The sequence below is a fragment of the Pituophis catenifer genome, unplaced genomic scaffold (assembly GCF_029215685.1).
Source record: "Pituophis catenifer annectens isolate HBS135680 unplaced genomic scaffold, rPitCat1.0.hap2 SCAF_10, whole genome shotgun sequence".
Lineage (NCBI taxonomy): Eukaryota > Metazoa > Chordata > Lepidosauria > Squamata > Colubridae > Pituophis > Pituophis catenifer.
Genome location: NW_027256890.1, coordinates 8,016,828 through 8,036,147, shown reverse-complemented (window position 1 = coordinate 8,036,147; position 19,320 = coordinate 8,016,828). Strand labels below are relative to the sequence as shown.

The following is a 19,320-nucleotide window of genomic DNA, read 5'->3' as shown; positions in this document are numbered from 1 at the left end:
GTGAAGGGTTTCAATTCTGAGATTGCATACCAATACTGAGAATACCAAGATTCACGCAAGGCAAAAAATAGAAGCGTGACATTTCTCTGGGTCTTTTGCTACTTATGCAGTGCGACATCCGATTTTATTTTGCGGGTGGGAAGGTGGAATTGAAAATAACTGGCCTTATGAAATGCATTCCCGGTTAATTTCAGCCGCTTGCTGCTGTTTCTAAAAAGGCTTGGAACATGTACATGCGTGTCATTAACAATGTCTTAGTCATCTGTAGTGTTTCTAATCTTATACACGTCAGAAATTTTAAAGGCTGTACTTCAGTTATTTTTTTAAAACGGCCTGATCCTTTTCAGCATCTAAGATCTGTAGCTGAGTAGAATGGGATTAACATATTTCCTGTCTCCAGAGTCCAGGGCTAGTCCCTTCTATCAACAACCCACTGATTAATGGAGAGAAGACTTTTTTTTTTAAATAAACAAATTTAATAAGCTTGTTTAAAATTCACATTAACACATTGACCAAAAAAATAATAACACACAAGTCCATTTTAGACAATATTTTCAAGAGCAATTCTTTGAGTTTTCTTCAGACATCTCAACAAAAGAGTATTAACTGGATGTTTGTGCTCCCAGAAACATCTTTTGAGTACAAAAGTATTATTAACAAAAGCAAAGGAAACTGGTAAGTTGCCTATGGTTTTAATTTGCAGTGGCTGGCTAAGCAGGAATGCTTCCCTTTATACTGTGGAGTAAGCTTTACACAAGACCTGCAGCGGTCTACAATAGCCCTATCCGGCTTTGTACCATTTATGTAGACAAGGTGTAATGCGCATAGGGCACCTTTAAGCACAAAGGCTGAATTTCAGAAACCGTGCTACACTAAAGGGTTTTTTTTTTTAAGAAACTGCCTTTTATTGCAACATTGCACTACAGAACTCTGGCACATTCCTCACAATACACATCTGTCTTTAGGACTTACAAGAATTTCACTTTGATACAGGGGTAAAATGCTACCGGTTCATGCGAACCGGTAGTTTAAAAAGCTAATAGTTCGTCTGAACCGGTATTTCCAACGATCAGCTGTGCCGCACAGTTTATATTCGCTAGAAAGCAGGAAATCCTGCTTTCTAGCGAAGCTAAATTGCACAGCAGAGTTGTTCCCCCTCCCTGTTCTACTTACCTAGTGAAGTCTTTATGCGTGAAGCACGCATTTGGTGCACGCTGCACATGCGCAGCCGGCAAACCGGTTCAGATTTCATCACTGCTTTGATATGTCATTTAGTACAAACCTGGAGGTTTTTATACTTTCTGGAAAATATCGATCGCAAAAGCTGGGTGACCGAAGAGGGAGCTGCTCCCAAAGCTGATTTCTATTCCAAATGATCCTTAAATCAATCAAATTTTTGTCTTATGTATAGGACACACTTATATTACATATATAAAATAAATAAGATGGTTACAGTACTTCTCAGAATCTTTTAAACTATAAAAAAACCTGCAAAAGTGGAAAGTTAAAATGTGTTTAATACATAAGGGAACGTTACCCATTGAAAAGCAAGACAAGAATACCAAACGTAAAAGTTACAAAAGGCACTAATAAAACTGGAAGAGTCTTTTGAGTGTAGTTCTGAAGTTTTAGTACCAAAAACATCAAACAGGTAGTATATAAAATGTGGGTTACACGTGGGTAAGGAAACCACCGGTGCAGTTCCTGATGCTGTGATTATTTCAAGTTAGTGTGCTGTAAATAATGCTCTCTTCAAGCCCTATGATTTAACAATTTCTCTCATTTTGTATCCTTTTTTTTTCCTCTCCCTTTTTTTGCACAAGAATGGAAGTATGGAACTCCGTTATATATATATATATAAAAAATGGCCTGCAGTGAATATAAGCGTTATTTGGGGCAGGTTTATTCTTAAATGTTGGAAACTCAGAAATTAGCCATCATTAAACAGCGTGGGATTTAAAATTAACAGCAGAGTAGCTGTAATCTGTTCTAGCGATTTCATCAAACACGGAGTTAATATCGATGCTGTATATGCTCCCGTGAGATGCAGTGATGAATTTACCTGTGAAAGGAAAACTGCTTTATTGCTGCTTAGCTTTTCTGTGGAAGCTGCAAAGTCTGCATCCCCTCACAACAAACCGGAAACGAAGTTCGAATGGGGGAGGAAAATAATTCACTTGTGTTATTTATAACTTATATTAGCTTCTCTTAAAGGTTCAACCCCCTTATGCTTAACGAACCTAATTAGACCAGATTGCAAACAAACTGCGAATCTGCACTCGATACCCACTGGGATTGAAGTGACTTTATTCCTATCTCGGCCCAACCGGGTTACGATCATGGAATTTCTCTTTACAGGTGTTTTAGTCACGAGGATCCCCAATATGTGAGAGAGATTGGGAGAAAAGACAGATTGAAAGTGAGAAAGAGAAAAACGAGAGAGAGAGAGAGAGATTTGGAGAAAGAGATTGAGTGAGAGAAAGAGAGAGATTGAAAGAGAAAGACTGAAAGATTGAGAAAAAGGCGGGGAATAAAAGAGCTTGAAAGAAAAATTGAAAGTGAGAGAGAGAGCAAGGAGAGAGAGATTGGGAGAAAGATTGAAAGAGATAGATTGAGGAGAGAGAGAAGAATAAAAGATTGAAAGAAAGAGATTGAAAGAAAGAGAGAGAGAAAATTACACGTAGACTGGACCTCAATAATTTGTAATTCCTTGAGTCCAAGGCCCCTTTCTATCCATCAATCCCTAAATTTCCAAGATTTAGGCTTCCCATCCAGAGGCCTTTCAGGTTTAACTTCCTAATTACAAGATTCTGACGATCTGGTATAAATGGAATGCTTTTTCTCCCCCACCCCCACCCCACTTCCAGCAGCCCCCTCTTCCAAGAATAAATAAATTAAAAGTGGTCACAAAAACCATCCCGTCAAAGGTTTCCACCATCCAAAATTTCCTTCACTTCCAACATTTTCACGGCCAGGGGGTGGCTGAAATCCCCCCCCCCTAATGATTAGGCAATCCTGAGAAATGTTGCCTCTTGGACAGAAGGATGTAGTTCACGTACGCTGGCGTATACCGTCCCGGGCTCCCTAAATCCGGAGAGAAGCCGCTGGCCGCTGCGTTGTATTTCCCCGGGCTGTTCTTTCCTGGGCTGAAGTATGGAAGGCTTCTGGCAGGGCTGGGGGTGGCTTGGCCCTTGGGGAACCCTTTCAGGGAAGGGCTGGACCACCTGTCGGGAAAAGGCAGTGGCTTTGTTAGAACTGAAAGCAAAACTGGAGAAACGGCTCTCTGACTTTCTTGCAGAGCGATGGGTCGTCACGGGATTGTTAGAAAAAGAGAGCCAGAAAAATGTTTGCTGTGGCTTTTATAGATTATTTGTAATTAAGTGCAGGTCTTAACTAAAGGTAAAAGTTCTCCTCGCACACATGTGCTAGTCATTCCCGACCCTAGGGGGCAGTGCTCATCTCCGTTTCAAAGCCGAAGAGCCAGCGCTGTCCGAAGACGTCTCTGTGGTCATATGGCCGGCATGACTCAATGCCAAAGGCGCCCGGAACGCTGTTACCTTCCCACCAAAGGTGGTCCCTATTTTTCTACTTGCATTTTTTATGTGCTTTCGAACTGCTAGGTTGGCAGAAGCTGGGACAAGTCACGGGAGCTCACCCCGTTATGCAGCACTAGGGATTCGAACCGCTGAACTGCCCACCTTTCGATCAACAAGCTCAGCGTCTTAGCCACTGAGCCCCCGCATCCCTAAATGCAGATCTTGTTGTGGTCCGCCAGCAGCCTGCGGAGCTGGATAGTGAGGAGGTTGGGGAAGTCCTGGAGGCTGAGGAAGGCCCGGAAGAGGGCTCTGTGTCAGAGGCAGAGATGGGGCCAGGGCCATCTGGGAGTGATGCGTGGACTCCGGAGCCTCCAGAGTCAAACAGCAGAGGCAGAGGAACAAGAGGAGCCTGTTCCTGGTGCGTGCATGCTCAGAGCTGCCAGAAGGCACAAACAGTTAAAACAAAAGGGACGACTCAGGAGTAAGGCCTGGAGATGATTGGCCCTTCCCATAAGGCTTAAAAGAAGAGCAAAGGCCCTTGGCAGGAAAGCAACGTTGCTAATTCTGTTCCCAGTCGGCATCTCTGTTTGATTCTGGACTCCATGTGACTTTGCCAAGTAGGTCTTTGGCAGTGTGTCAAAGGACATAAAGGTTGGTGATTATCCCGAAGGACTTTTTGCAACTAATTGTGATTCAGCTGTGAATGAAAGTAATTCACAGCTGTTGCAATAAGAGGTTTTTGGGACTACTCGTGTGTTTTAATGACTCGCGAAGCCTAGGTCACAACGCATCTTAAGTAGGAAGTAATCAAGAGTTTCTTGACCGTAGCAAGGCAACAGAGAAAAACAAGAGAGATGCAAACACTGGTGTCTTTGCCCAAAATGTTTCTCAACCTTGGTGAGTTGAAGATGGGTGGACTTCCAATTCCCCAGGGTGCCCCAGCCAGCTGTGGAATTGAAGTCCACCCATCTTCAAGTCACCAAGGTTGAGAAACACTGACCCCAAAATTTGCTCCAACACCCTTTCCTTTGCTCCTTAAAATCTTATCTGGAGGAGGAAGCAGTTGTGTCCTTTCAAAAATGTGTTTTTTTTTTCAGAGAGGAAGAGAGGTGGGTTGGGTTAGCAAAAACCCAACCAGTGGTTAATTTTAGTTCGGTATCTTTCACAACCACAGCACACATATCAAGTTCTTCAAAAGATAAATTAAGTCACCCGAGTGGTTTTAATTAATGGCGAGGAAGAGAAAGGACAACCGACAACACTGGTGTGGTGTAGCTTTTTCCTCCCGGCATCCTAGAATGGATGTGACACGGGGGTGAAATGCTCTGGAGTGTACTACCGGCTTGCTTCGCATGCACAAGCACAGTGTGCGTCAAACGTGTGCTTCACATGCAGGCGCAACGCAGGCACTACCACAGTGCTGAAAAAGGAAGATCAAGAAGCCTTTTCTGGGTCTGCAAAAGTAAATAGAACGGTGGGTGGGTGGGTGAGACAGCTGTGCCGCGCGATTTAGATTCGCTAGAAAGCAGGATTTAAATCACACGGCACAGCTGATTGCTGGAAATACCAGTTTGCCCGAACCGGCAGCATTTTTATTTACTACTGGTTTAGGCGAACCAGTCTGAACTGGAAGCATTTCACTCCTGATGTGACACCAATGCAAAGGGGTATGTGCTCCTCCACCTGCCCAACAAACTGTTTCATGCTTCACATGAAACCATTTACCTTCGCCGTTCAGAAGCAGGATAGGCCCGCACGGACTCGCTCCACTTGTAAATAGCAGGGTACCTTTGGGGGTCGATCTCGATGCCGACTAACGCCGTTAAGACGTCTTCGTCCCATTTTGACGGTTGATCGCTAAGCAGAGGAGGACAAGAGCTGGATTAGCAGCTGTGCACCACCCAAAGGCAGAGAGGCTTACTCGCTAATCTCCCAGAAATATTTCAGCATTTAAAAAAAACCCTGTCTGGGCTTTTGCTGAGAGTGCCCCAAGTGAGCAATTTTTCACCTCGGATGACCCCCAGGGGTGAATAAATCACACACCAAGAGGCTCATAAAACTGGACAAGCTCTCTTCACCTTGAACAAACTTAAGAGCGCCGTGGTGGCGCAGTGGTTAGAATGCAGTATTGCAGGCCAATTCTGCTCACTGTCAAGAGTTCGATCCTGAATAGTTCAAGGTTGACTCAGCCTTCCATTCTTCCGAGGTGGGTAAAACGAGGACCCAGATTGTTGGGGGCGAGAGGCTGACTCTGTAAAACCGCTTAGAGAGGGCTGTAAAAACACTGTGAAGTGGTACAGAAGTCTATGTGCTATTGGTATATCTTTTTAATTTTTTTAATTTTGTGCACATGCATGAATTGGCCACAATACAGAACGACTTGCACAAAGAGCCTGTAGTACAGTGAACTAAAGCACTGTTATTAACACCTGCTGCTTGCAATTACTGCAAGTTCAAATCTCACCAGGCTCAAGGTCGACTCAGCCTTCCATCCTTTCAAAGGTAGGTAAAATGAGGACCCAGTTTGTGGGGGCAATAAGCTGACTTTGTATAAAATATACAAAAGAATGAAGGCTATTGCTTAACGCATTGTAAGCCGCCCTGAGTCTCCAGAGAAGGGCGGCATATAAATTAAAGCAATATATATATATATATATATGTTTGAGGACTACGGTAAACTAACCCAGTTTCAGGATTTGCATAAATTAATTTAGAGAAGCAACCTAGAACTAAGAAGAAAGTTAACAGAACAATTAATCAGTGGAACAACTTGCCTCCAGAAGTTGTGAATGCCCCAACACTGGAAGTTTTTAAGAAGAGATTGGACAATCATTTGTCTGAAATGGTATTGGGCAGGGGTGTCAAACTTGCGGTCCAAAGGCCAGATGGTGGCCACCCCCACTCCCATTTTAGCGAAGGGAAAAAAGTTGCAATATGTCATGTGACGACAATGTGACATGAGTTTGACACCCCTGGTATAGGGTTTCCTGCCTCAACAGGGGCTGGATTAGAAGATCTCCAAGGCTCCTACCCTACCCTACCCTACCTACCCTACCCTACCCTACCTTCTCTTCTCTTCTCTTATAATTATTTTCTACTCTATTCTATTTTATTTCTAATTCTAATTCTATTCTCTATTCTACTCTATTTTCTTATTCTATTAACCAGGTCAGTGGGTTCCCACAATACACTGAGCCCTAAAGAAACTAATCCAACGTAAGAATCATACTTAACGCATGCAAGCCCCACAGATGTTTTGAGCCCAGCGTTAACCATGAATGGGTCAAACCCATCTTTTCCGTTTTACAGAAACAGATGTCCATCACACTATCATAGCAGTGAAGCTACATGTTCATCTCAACACAGGCAGTCCTCAACACACAACCACAACCGGAAGCAGAATGTCTGTTGCTAAGCAAGTCTGTTATTACGCCAAAGCTGATTTTATGACTTTTTTTTTTTGTCAAGCAAATCTCTGCAGTTGTTAAATCAATCGCTAATCATCATTAAACCATTAAATCATCATTAAGCGACTCTTGCTCTCCCCCATTGACTTTGCTGGTCAGAAGCCAGCTGGGGAGGTGGAACAAATGATGATCATGTGGCCCCAGGATGCTGCAAGTGGCAGAAATACACACCCTGAGTTTTGATCATGTGATCATGGGGTTGCTGTGACAGTTGTACAGGGAGGATCAGCTTTAAATCATTTTTTCTCAGTGCCATTGTAACGTTGAATGATTGCTAAATGAATGGTTGTAGCAATAGCACTTGACTTATATACTGCTTCACAGCCCTGTAAGTGGTTTACAAAGTCAACCTATTGCCCCCAACAATCCTCGTTTTACTGACCTTGGAAGTCAACCTTCAGTGAGTAAGGATTGAATTCTTGGCATTGGGCATATCCATTCATGGATGGATGAAGGAGCAATAGCACTTAAGACTTATATACCGCTTCACAGTGCTCTACAGCCCTCTCTAAGCGGTTTACAGAGTCAGCCTCTTGCCCCCAACAATCTGGGTTCTCATTTTACCCGCCTCGGAAGGATGGAAAGGCTGAGCCAACCTTGAGCCAGTCAGGATTGAACTGCTGGCAGTGGGCAGAGTTAGTTTGCAATACTGCATTCTAACCACTGGGAAGGGAAGGGAAGGGAAGGGAAGGGAAGGGAAGGGAAGGGAAGGGAAGGGAAGGGAAGGAAAGGAAAGGAAAGGAAAGGAAAGGAAAGGAAAGGAAAGGAAAGGAAAGGAAAGGAAAGGAAAGGAAAGGAAAGGAAAGGAAAGGAAAGGAAAGGAAAGGAAAACCAATAGCCCTTAGACTTCTATACCGCTTCACAGTGCTTTCCAGCCCTCTCTAAGCGGTTTACAGAGTCACCCTCTTGCCCCCAACAATCTGGGTCCTCATTTTACCAACCTCGGAAGGACGGAAGGCCGAGTCAACCTTGAGCCTTGAACCAGTGGTGGGATTCACTTACCTTCCCTACCGGTTCGCAAATGTCAGCATGTGTGCACGCTCACTTCACTCATACACGCGTTGGCCTTGTGCGCATGCACAGTGCTCGTGGATTACATCCGGGCGGGTGGGCGGAGCCTCCCGCAGTCACTGCTCCCGGTTCGCCCGATCCGGAGAGAACCGGCTGAATCCCACCACTGCCTTGAATGCTCAAACTTCCGAACTGCTGACAGCCAGAATTAACCTGCAAGTACTGTCTTCTAACCACTGTGCTACCACGGACTACCTGTATCTATTTAAAGAACATTACAAATTAGCAGTTGGCTGTAGAAAATGTCCCTGAAATATATTTCCTACTGTGGAGTCCACAAAGAAACCCACTTTCTGTACCCAAAACCTCCTTTCATACCCTAAAAGGAACATCTGCTTGCTTTTCCCGTTTGAGGAAGGCGTTTTCAGTAAACCGGGAACGGACGACTCGGGTTGTGATTCCAAAGTGCCCGGCGGCTTTCTCTCGCCAGGCCTGACCTCCGTTTCCGCCGAGCGTCTCTCTGCCTCTTGGGGGTCCCCGTCTTCCTTCCTGTTTTTGACATCCTTGCTCTTCCGGGCAGCCGCCCCTGCCTTAGAAAGCATTTTAGGCAATTGCTCCTGGCATTTCCACGTTTTTGCCACCTTCTGGCTCGGCTTGCCCGAGGACGAGCATTCCCTCGCCACGGCCGGATCCTGGCAAGAGAGTTGATCAAATTTATCCATTAAGTTGGCCACGGGGGACTGAAAGGTTTCTTCCTGGCTGGGGTGCCTCCTGTGCTTTCCTGTCCTATCATCGCTAGTGGTCGGATTGCAATATCCGTTTTTACTGACGGGGTCTCCTTTTTCGGCCGGCCGGATGGAGGTTTTGGTCCTTGGCATGATAGTGCCCGTGTGTTCGATGGAGAGAATGTCGCACTTGGAGCTTTCAAAGCTACCGATGGTCGGTTCGTTGGGCGCTATGACGGGGCTGTAATTCCTGGCCGCGTTTTGCCTGTTTTTCACTTCTTCCAAACTCATATCGTCGTCGTCGAGAAACGCTCCAACGGAGACGGAATTACAGTTTTTACTTTTACCTGTGACGTCAACAACAAAAACAAAAAATGGTGTGGACCAAACTGTAGGCTTTGGGGCTGACTAGATAGCAGGGGTGGGCTGCTGGGGGTTCGGGAGAACCTCTAGCTAAGATTCTGTGCAGTTCGGAGAACCCCCAAATCCCACTCCTGTCTGGCCCCGCCCACCCCACCCCTCCCAGGGGCAGCTCGTTTTGGATGCAGGTAAGTGCAGGGTGCATGTGGTGGCTCAGGGAGGGTGAAAAACAGGCCTACCGGAAGTCCAGGAATACCTCCGGAGCCTGGGGAGGTCGTTTTCGCCCTCCTGGAGACTCGAAGAAAGCCACTGGAGCCTGGGGAGGGCAAAAATGTCCGTCCCTCCCCCCTCCGTGGTGCAGGAGGCTGACTAGGCAACGCCGGCCATGACCACCCAGCAACTGGGCAGAGAACCCCTTGCTAAAATTTTTGAAGCCCACCCCTGCTAGATAGCCCATTGATCTTGTCAATAGTGCTTCTGCTTCTTAGTGCTCCTATTTAAAGAGAGTGGAATTTTCCTCCGAATCTATTTTACATTTAAATTAAAATCTCTCCCATCCGTTCCCTGCAGTGGGTTGCGACTACAAGAGAGGCACCATTCTTTGATTTGGCAGGTATCCTTTATTTTTAAGGGAGTATGCCCAGAACAGGGTTTTGAGTGGTGCGGTGGTCTAGAGGTGGCTCTCCCGCCTCACAATCAGGAGGCTGTGAGTTCGATCCTAGGTAGAGGCAAGTATTTCTCTCCCTGTTCACGATGAGAATGTATCTGCTGAATATAACTCCACACTGGCGACAGGAAGGGCATCCGGCCAGTAAACACTCAGCTTCATTCAGTTGCCCAGACTCCACCCTGCAAGGGATTATGGGGTCATTAAAAGAAGATGCTGTCTAGAACAGGGTTTCTCAATCTTGGCAACTTGGAAGACATGTGGATTTCAACTCCCAGAATTCCCCAGCCAACCATGTTAGCTTTCTGGTAGTGAAGTCCATACATCTTCAAGATGTCAAGGTTTAGAGGTGCCAGCTGTCCTATTCCCCAAATTTAATCTTACAGGTCCAGGTCTGAGTTGATTGCAATGTAAGAATTTATTTTTTGCAATTACAGATTCAGAAAATGATGGGGATTTAATGAATAAAAACACAATTGGTTACACAGATACCACCAATGCTTTTTAACCAGGGGTGGGCAGCTAATAACTCCTTTGTCCCAAAGGTGTTTTTGTCAAGAGGCAACTGGACTTTCTGGTTTTTCTTTGAAGGCGTTTCGCTTCTCATCCAAGAAGCTTCTTCAGCTCTGACTTGGATGAGAAGCCAAAGGTCTTCAAAGAAAGAAAGAGAAAGTCCAGTTGCCTCTTGAAAAACAAAGGCACCTCTAGGACAACCATGACCTGGACGACTGAGAACCTCCGTAGAGATTTAACAACTCCATTTACGACCTGTGGATTTCACCAACTCCCAGAATTCCTGAGTCAGCCATTGAATTCTGGGAGTTATTATTATTATTACATGTATTTATATGCCGCCATTCTCCCGAAGGACTCAGGGCAGCGAACACAAGTTAAGAAACAAGTACAATAAAATCATAATTTAATCCAAATAATTAATTAGTAGTAAATAATAAAGCCCGGAATCAGTCTCAGCCTATTTGTTTGAAAAGCCAAGTCTTCAAGTCCCAACGGAAGGAGCGGAGATCAGGAGCCGTCTGGAGCTCGGTAGGTAATTCATTCCAGAGGGTGGGAGCACCCACAGAGAATGCCCTACCCCTGGGCACAGCAAGACGACATTGGCTCGCTGTCGGAACCCTGAGGAGAGCGGCCCTATGTGAGCGAACAGGATGGCGAGAGACAGGCAGGAGAAGGTCCTGCAAATATCCCGGACCTAAGTCATGGAGGGCCTTATAGGTGAGAACTAGCACCTTGAAGCGGACCTGGAGAACCATTGAGTTGAAGTCCACAGGTCGTAAAGGGGCCATTTTGTACTCCACCAGCTAGCTTTCTCCTGGGATTTTTTGAAGCATTAGCAGGTTTGACTAAATTTGCTTTGCAGATTTAAAGTAATGCATTTAAACCACCCAACCCAGGTCCCTATTCAGCCTTCAAATCTTACCGTGAGACTGTGGAGGTTTGTTGTGGGCCTCGTTTTCTCCCAGCTGAGCATTACTGCTCATTTCCTGCTGTTGACTCAGGTGGTCTTCTAGGCGTCCTAACCCCTCCTGGGAAGACAGGTCAACAAAACAGCCCAGGAATTCCCAGTATTCGACCCACGGGAACCCCAGCTCGTGAGCTAACTCCCTGCAATAAATGAGACACAACGAATCATTTGTGACGGTGTGAAATTAATTTTTGACAACAGATTCACTGAAAGGCATTTTTTTTTTTAAAAAATGATCCGCCTCAGGGCTGCGCTTTAGATACAAAAACTATCCCACACCCAGTTTTCTTCACACACTAAAATGTCAAGTTTGTTTTATGCACTCATAGAACATCAAGGAAGAAAACACCACCAAAAAACAACCCCTCTAGATCAGGGGTCCCCAACCTTTCGGACCTCAGGGACCACTAAATTCATAATTTAAAATCCTGTGGGCCACTAATATGATCTGCCTAATGACTGAGCGGGTGGTCGTGGCGAGGTGGTCATGGCGAGGTGGGCATGTGACTGGGTGGGCATGGCCAACTCGATGTCACTTGCGTTGAGGGGCGCCTCGCTGGCCTCTACTCACTTCTCCCTCCCCAGCCACTCCTCGGCTGCCTGCCCGGGCTCCTTAGAAAGCAGTTGTTGAAGCTAAGCAGCCACCACGAGAAAGAGTTGGCAAAACAGCTGGCTAAGTTCAAATTGGATCTGGCCGAGAAGGAGGCTCAGCAGAAGCACCTCACTGAGGACTAGGAGCATAGGCTTTCCAAGCAGAGGGAAGACCTGCGGGAGTGCAAGGCCAGATACGGGTGCCTGGAGGCTCAGCAGGCTGAGATGGTCAGCCAGTTCCAGGCCATGATGCAGTCCCACTGAAATGAGGCTCTCCGGCTCTTCGCCACCAGCAGTGCTTCCCTCCAGCCTTCGCCCAAAGCCCCCCACCAGGAGGCTGAAGCAGACCCCAAGTGGAAATTTCTGTCCCCCTGTGACCCACACAAAAAGACCTCAAAGGGGAAGACTCTCTGCAGCAACACAAACGTTCACTGCATATATCTCACCCAAGGGCCGTAGTCTGAGAACTCCTAATTTAGTGCAATATAAAAAATGCAAATAATTTTTCTGAGGACCACCAAATTTTTCTCACGGACCACCAGTTGGTGACCGCTGCTCTATATTACCATATTTACCCAAAAAGAAGATGATGCCAAATTTCAGAAAAGTCACAATGAAAGATCAGGTAAACAGGTAAATAAAAACATTTGGAGAGATAAAAGTCCGGTGCAAGTTCCAGTTTTCCAATGAGCCAATTCAAATTCTCGGCACCTTCCCCCTTGATGCTATGAAAGTATAGGCTGATGTATTTGCATGCACACACACACACACACACATACAAAACACACAGATTGACACCATTGTCTCTTCTTCCCAACCAATAAGCAGGATAGGTCAACCAAAATAAAATAGGGGTAATTGAGCAGGGAAGGGAAAACAACATTTAGATCAGTGTTTCTTAACCACAGCAATTTTAAAATAGGTAGCCTTCAACTCCCAGAATTCCCTGGCTGGAGAATTCTGGGAGTTGAAGGCCAGCTATTTTAAAATTGCCAAGGTTAAGAAACATTGGCTGAGATTGTATCTCTGTGACTAAATGCACCAGTAAATACTCTTCCCAAACATTAATTTTCGAAGAGATTAATATTTAACAGTGCTACTTCTGTAGCCATGTGCAACTCATACCAATTCTATTGTTTCCAACAAATTCTATTGTCTGCTCACACAATCCCTTCCCCTCCCTCAAAGAGCTGTTAAACCACCCAAAATGTTTCTTTTCCTCTATAACTTTTATAAAAGATCTCCAGCATATGAAATACTCTTAATGCAGAGAGGAATAGGTACGACATGACATTGAATGATAATAATTTTTAAAACATACAGTAGTGGCCAAAATTGTGGAAACCTTTTGGGAAAAGTGTATTTTCTAAAACTAGCTAATAACACTTTTTTTTGGAGTAGTACCATAAAAATATATATCAATGGAAGAATTATTTAATCAAGAATGTAATGCAGTAACTTTTATGAAGGATTTGCTATTAGAATAGCAGTTACAGTATAAAGAAAAGTGAAACACACAGAAAAAACAAGATAAACAAAAATTATCACATCAGTTAATCCTTAGTTGGGTAACCTTTAGCATGAATTTTGGCCTTACATCTTCCCATGGAGTGAACCAAGTCTTTTAGTTCTTCAGCTGTTCTAATGTGACACCAAGATTGAAGGATGGCTTCTATTAACTGGGTTTTATTGCTGGGTCGCTTCTGACTAACAAGTTTCTTTAGTTGGCTCCATAAATTTTCAAACTGGGTTAAGATCTGGGCTATTCCCAGGCCATTCCAGCAGTGGAATAGGATTATCTTGGAACTCCCAAAAAAAAAAAAAAAAAAAAAAAGTGGTGCTATTAGCCATCAAACCTCAAAAATACACTTTTCCCAAAAGGTTTCTACAATTTTGGCCACTACTGTAGATTGTTTCCAAAAGAGAATATTTTAAGACAGAAATGCTGAATACACAGTGTTTAAGCCTCGCAGACTAATCCCAATGCATTTTTTCCCCAGAGAAAACATTCCAGGTAGCCCTCGACTTAACGACCACAATTGAGCCCAACATTTCTGTCGTTAAGTGAGCTTTGCCCCATTTTGCAACCTTTCTCACCACAGTTCTTAAGTGAATCGTGCTGTTCTTAAGTTAGTGACACGGTTGTTATTGACTTGGCTTGTCAGAAGGTCGCAAAAGAGGATCCCATGTCCCCGGGACACGGCAACTGTCAAAAATAGGAGTCAGTTGTCACACCTCTGTATTTTGGTCACATGACCGTGGGGATGCTGCAAAGATCATAACTGTGAAAAATGAAGTCACATTTTTTCGGTTCTGTTGTAACTTTGACTGGTCACTAAACGAACGGTTGTTAAGTCAAGGACTACCTGTATTGTAGTTAGGAATATTCCACGGCGATGTGTCAAACCACAAAGGAGTATTTAGAAGAAAATGGCAACCATCTCAAAACATTTAATCTCTGCAATAAATGGCCTGTAGATACACCGTGTGAATGTAATAACTAGCTTCGCTATGACACTATGTGATCGGGCGTGATAAATTGACACTTAAAAGCCTGAAACTTAATGTAGAATGTGTAACTCTGTAACATGAGTGTGTGTTAATATAAGGCAACTGGCAGTTGGAACAGAGGGGGAGGGGGAGTAGAATGTTCCAGCCCACAGGCCGGATGAGTCATGCAGTGGCCATGCCGACACCCGGTTCAGCGATGGGGTAGCATCAAAGCGTGCGAATATAAGGCAACTGGCAGTTGGGACAGAGTTCCTTTCAGGTGGGGAGGGGGAGTAGAATGTCTAACTCCTCAGCATCAGAGCGTGTGAATATAATACTGTATATGAAATACTAATGCTCTGATGGTCATTTCGAAAAATCCTTTCTTAGCGAGCACCTAGAAAACAAGAGGAACATACGTGCCAAATTTCAAGTTTGTAGGCTTTACGGTTCTGAAGATTTCGTGATGATGCGTGAGTGGTTTTCGCTTTTATATATATAAATAATGATTACTTGCAGCTCTTGCTAGTCTATTTGGTGCTCATGCTTGGTTAAAAGGTTTTTTTTTAACGTGTTGAAACAGGACTCTTCCCTGCCTTTTGCCATCTGTCTTCGGGCACCGAGTCTGAAATACCTTCCAACTCGCTCGACCCCTCTTTCCAAATCAGATTTTCGGAGGTGGTAGAAATATTCCGCCCTCTCGCGAGGTGGAGTCTTCCAAAGCCTGCGGAAATCTTCTGCCTGTCAAAAGGGAGAGGAGAGATGAAAGGAACAAAATCCCAACTTTTACAGCCAGCTGGCTTCCTGATGCTTCAGGGAAGAGAAGTAGTCCCATGTGGGGGATTTAGGGACCTGTGTGTCAGCCCCTCAAACTGCACTTCGTTCAGGGCTGACATAGAGAAGGGGGCGCATCTGGCAAGAGACCGTTTGACATTTCACCCAGTTAATTCCCTGGAGAGATTATTCCCTAGGAGATGAGATGGGAGGGGGGGAATTCCTGTGAGTTTAGCTAGTAGATAGGAGTAGAATGACTTGGAAGATGGCCAATCAGAACAGGAGAGCAAGCCAGGAAGGGAAGGGTTTTGGAGCAGGAACTCATTGCTGGCTGCAATGAGTTTTGGAACAGAATGTCGTGCTAATAAATGAATGGGTTTCATAAAGAACTTGGCTGAAATGCGATTTATTTTGAGATGACTTCGAACCTTGACACTGTGTTACTCTCAGGGTAGCACAGCCCTGCCTGTTAAATTGTTATTATTAATATAATACCGTGTTTTCCTGTAAATGATATTTTTTTTGAACCCCAAAATAAGCGCTTGGCCTTATTTTGGGGGAGGTCTTATTATTTTGGGGCGCGTGGAGCAAGACGGGGCTCCTCTTGCTGTCTTACCTGATTTCCAGCTCTGTCCCCTTAACCCTAACCAGAGGAAATGGCAGGGAAGGGCTGCGCAAGCGGTTAAATATTTTCGGGGAGGGCTTCTTTTCGGAGAGGGCTTATTTTTGGGGAAACACGGTAATATTGTTAAAGTTATTATTATTGTTATTAATTTATAGGCAGTCCTCAATTTATGACCATTCATTTAGCAAGTGTTTGAAGTTACGACGGCACTGGGGAAAAAAGGGATTTATGACCAGGATTCACACGCAACCCCATCGTCACATGATCAAAATTTGGATGCCTGGCAATTGGCTTATATTTATGGCAGTGTCCTCTCTCTCTCTCTCTCTCTCTCTCTCTCTCTCTCTCTCTGTGTGTGTGTGTGTGTGTGTGTGTGTGTGTGTGTGTGTGTGTGTGAGAGACGTGATCACTTTTTGCGACCTTCTAACAAGCAAAGTCAATCGGGAAGCCGGATTGGCTACCATGCTACTAACTTCATGACTGCAAGGAGTCGCTTAACAACGGTGGCAAGAAAGTCATAAAGTGGAGCAAAGTTCACTCAGCGCTTGAACTTTTAGCAGACAGTTGTCTCGCTAAACAACAGAAACGTTGGGTTCAATTGTGATCATACATGGAGGACTGCCTGGACCTCCCCTGCCCAGCACACTTCCATGCCTGCTTCATCTTTAGATACGGCATCCTCATCCTAATTTCACAGTCCCACAATAAAAATAATTTCCTTTTTACGATCCTGTAATCCCTTAATTCAGGGTAGAGTCGGGTGACTGGATGGAGCTGAGCGTTTACTGGCCGGATGCCCTTCCTGACACCTACATGGTGTTCACAGCAATTTTCTCTTTGCACCCTGAGAAACACCTGGGATTTAACTCTCCACCTTCCGAGTGGGAGGCGAGAGTCTTCACCACTAGGCTGCCATGCTGCTCCTTCTCACAGTCTCGCAATACAACATCAAAAACGGAAGAAGGCGCTTCAGCGAAGAGCCTCTTTGCTCTCCTTACCTTGGAAGGACTCAGTGGCCCTGCATAAGCCCTCACTGTCAGCATTGGATCTTTGGGGCTGCCGAGGTATCTGGGCAAAGAAGCGAGCGGGCTGCTGTCAGCTTGATCTGGGGACCAGGGGGCGCCAATCATGGGCGAAGTGGCGTTATCTTCCGCTCTGAAGAGGGGCACGTAACATTGACCTGATTCACAAAGGAACAAAAGGGAATATTCAGGTGGAGAGCCTCCGAGGAACTGGTAGAATTTTCTACACATCTGCCCCCATCTCTGCTGCTGGTGTAGGAAATATTTCTCAACTTCATCACTGCCTGCAGATTTTTAAATTTTTAAGATATTTATTTGCTTCAATATGGCTGGGTTTGATATCAGTCAAAAAGAAAAAAAAAAAAACTACACTAAATATCCTTTGGGTCTTGAGTTGTGCCATTTGCTTTTTGAATCGCCCCAAAGCAGATGTGGTAGAATGAAGCCCCGTAGACAGCCAATGTGAAATGCAAACCTTCCAAGTGTTCCCTGATTTTTGTTTTCAGATCCGCCGATTTATTTTTGCTCCTTTCGCAGATGACCTGTTAGGCAAGAAGGCGTAAGGTGTATTAGTTAAGCTAAGTCGCCTCGTATTTTGTACTTAAAAGGGGAACCGAGCTATAAAGCAGCATTTCAAAAGCCTCAGCAACTTTAAGACAGGACTTTTTCAGAGTTTCTTGCAAAAATCAAATCCAGAAGCACACACAGATAACTGATTCAGCAGGATTCATTAATTTCTCTTTATATACATAACAACAGATGAAGTAAATTTTACAATACCAATATAGATTCCTCTTACAAGCAAAACACAAGGCAGGAGAGAACAGTTAGTTTCATTTCAGCAGAGCAGACAAGCACACACACTCTGGTTTCAGTTTCAATCCTCTGCACAGACTCAGAAGCTGCAGACTAAGACACGACCTGGCTCCAGTCTGTCTCAGCTTCCAATTGGCTGATTTAGTTGCTATGCCTATTTATTGGCTGACCTAGTTACCATGTGTTCTGTCAGTTCATGAATAATCTGACAGACTTCAACTCCCAAAATGCCTCAGCCTGCATGGCTGGGGCATTCTGGGAATTGAAATCCACATGTCTTAAAGTTGCTGAGATGTAAAGTGTTTTTAATGTGAAATCAAGACATTTACGACATGCTTTGAATGTGACTTACATCTGCTGGAGTTTGACTGTATTTATTTTTTGGATTCTTTACGATGCCCGGATGGGAAGCGAGAACACTGACCACATCTGGATTCCCAAACTTGCAAGCGAAGTGCAGCGGAGTATCAAATACCTACAAAAAAATAAACATTATGAATAATCCATTATTATCCAGTGTTCCTGTGCGGATTGGGCGGATCTGCTTTCTACCTCCCAAAATTTGTTTCTATTCTAAAATTCTATTTTAGGGACAATAGCAATGGATTCTTGAGGCTGGTAGAAATGAGTGAAGGAATGCAGGAAGCCAAAAATGAGTGAATATTAGACAACTCTCCTTCATATTTCCAGGCCTGTGCTTAGATTGATGATATTATCCATTTAGTCATGTCCGACTTTTGGCGATTCTGTGGGCTGGGTCTCTCCACATCTTCCAATCTCACACTAATTCTTTCAATTGTTCTATGCTCTGGCTGTGTTCTATGCTCAGCACCGTGTTCTTTGTGGTGTGGCCTGTTGGCTGCCGGCCCCTCCAGCAGCCGAATCGGATGATGAGGAGGAGGCGGCATGGGAGTCAGGGCCAGCATCAAGGTAACCTGAGAGCTCCAAGGGAGAAGACGGGATGGAGCTGTCAGAGATAGAGACAGAGGCCGTCCATCAGCCCTCAAATGGAGAGTCAACAGCCCCAGAAGATGGCTGATAAGGAAGAGGAGGAACAGCTGGGTCCAGTGCCTGACGCAGGGATGTGCAGAAGACAGAGGAAAGGAGAGCAGTGGAAATCTATGGGACGGTCCTTGGGACGGAAGAGCCACCACTGCTAGCGAAGCCCCACCCTAGCTCTAGGGATAAAAGGCAGGGGGCGGAGATGAATAGATGTGGCAGATTCATCTCCCTGCCGGACAGACTTGTTAGCCTGCGGTGAGAGAGAAACTTTTTGCTGGGGCTGCTGGCTCTCCTAATAAAGGAATCATTGATTTAACTTCAGAGGGCTTGTCATGTTTGGGGAGCCGGGTCAGAACACTTTGGGGGCCTGATTTCTTTTACCGCTGACTCTTCCAAACATAATTGCTTTTTCCAGTGAATTCCGCCGCATGACATGGCCAAAGTAAGAGAGAGGCAGTTATGTTTTGCCTTCCAGTGACATCTGGTGTTATGGAGAACACTGTATCGGGCAGAATCCAACTGAAATGAGTAGCACTTTTCCACTCAAATTCACAGAGGGAATTTACCACCGCTATCTTTCGCTGATTTCCTAGGATAAATGCGAATGGTCCCACTAAACCCGAGTCGCTTCGGACAGCAGGATCGGTGGCATTATCATCGTTGTCTTTTAATGACCCCATCATCCCTTGTGGGGTGGAGTCTGGGCGACTGAATGGAACTAGCAGAGTGTTTTAATGGCCGGATGCCCTTC

The 19,320-nt window shown here is 45.0% G+C and overlaps 1 protein-coding gene across 3 annotated transcripts in view; it reads right to left on the bottom strand.

Annotated features, from left to right (window-relative positions):
• Positions 1 to 1,499: 1,499 nt before the first annotated feature.
• ANKLE2 (ankyrin repeat and LEM domain containing 2) overlaps positions 1,500 to 19,320 on the bottom strand; it is a 28,215-nt gene continuing 10,394 nt past the window's right edge. For 2 of the 3 annotated variants that reach the window (XM_070950852.1, XM_070950853.1), the window contains exons 6-13: positions 17,920 to 18,042; positions 17,227 to 17,293; positions 16,728 to 16,909; positions 14,965 to 15,071; positions 11,205 to 11,389; positions 8,393 to 9,086; positions 5,262 to 5,393; positions 2,863 to 3,224 (exon numbers count right to left, since the gene is read on the bottom strand). In XM_070950852.1, the coding sequence (XP_070806953.1) occupies positions 2,999 to 3,224; positions 5,262 to 5,393; positions 8,393 to 9,086; positions 11,205 to 11,389; positions 14,965 to 15,071; positions 16,728 to 16,909; positions 17,227 to 17,293; positions 17,920 to 18,042 (1,716 nt within the window). In that variant the 3' untranslated portion in view covers positions 2,863 to 2,998. Of the gene's footprint in view, positions 2,063 to 2,862; positions 3,225 to 5,261; positions 5,394 to 8,392; positions 9,087 to 11,204; positions 11,390 to 14,964; positions 15,072 to 16,727; positions 16,910 to 17,226; positions 17,294 to 17,919; positions 18,043 to 19,320 lie in introns of those variants that run through there. The other variant, XM_070950850.1, reaches the window with a different exon arrangement.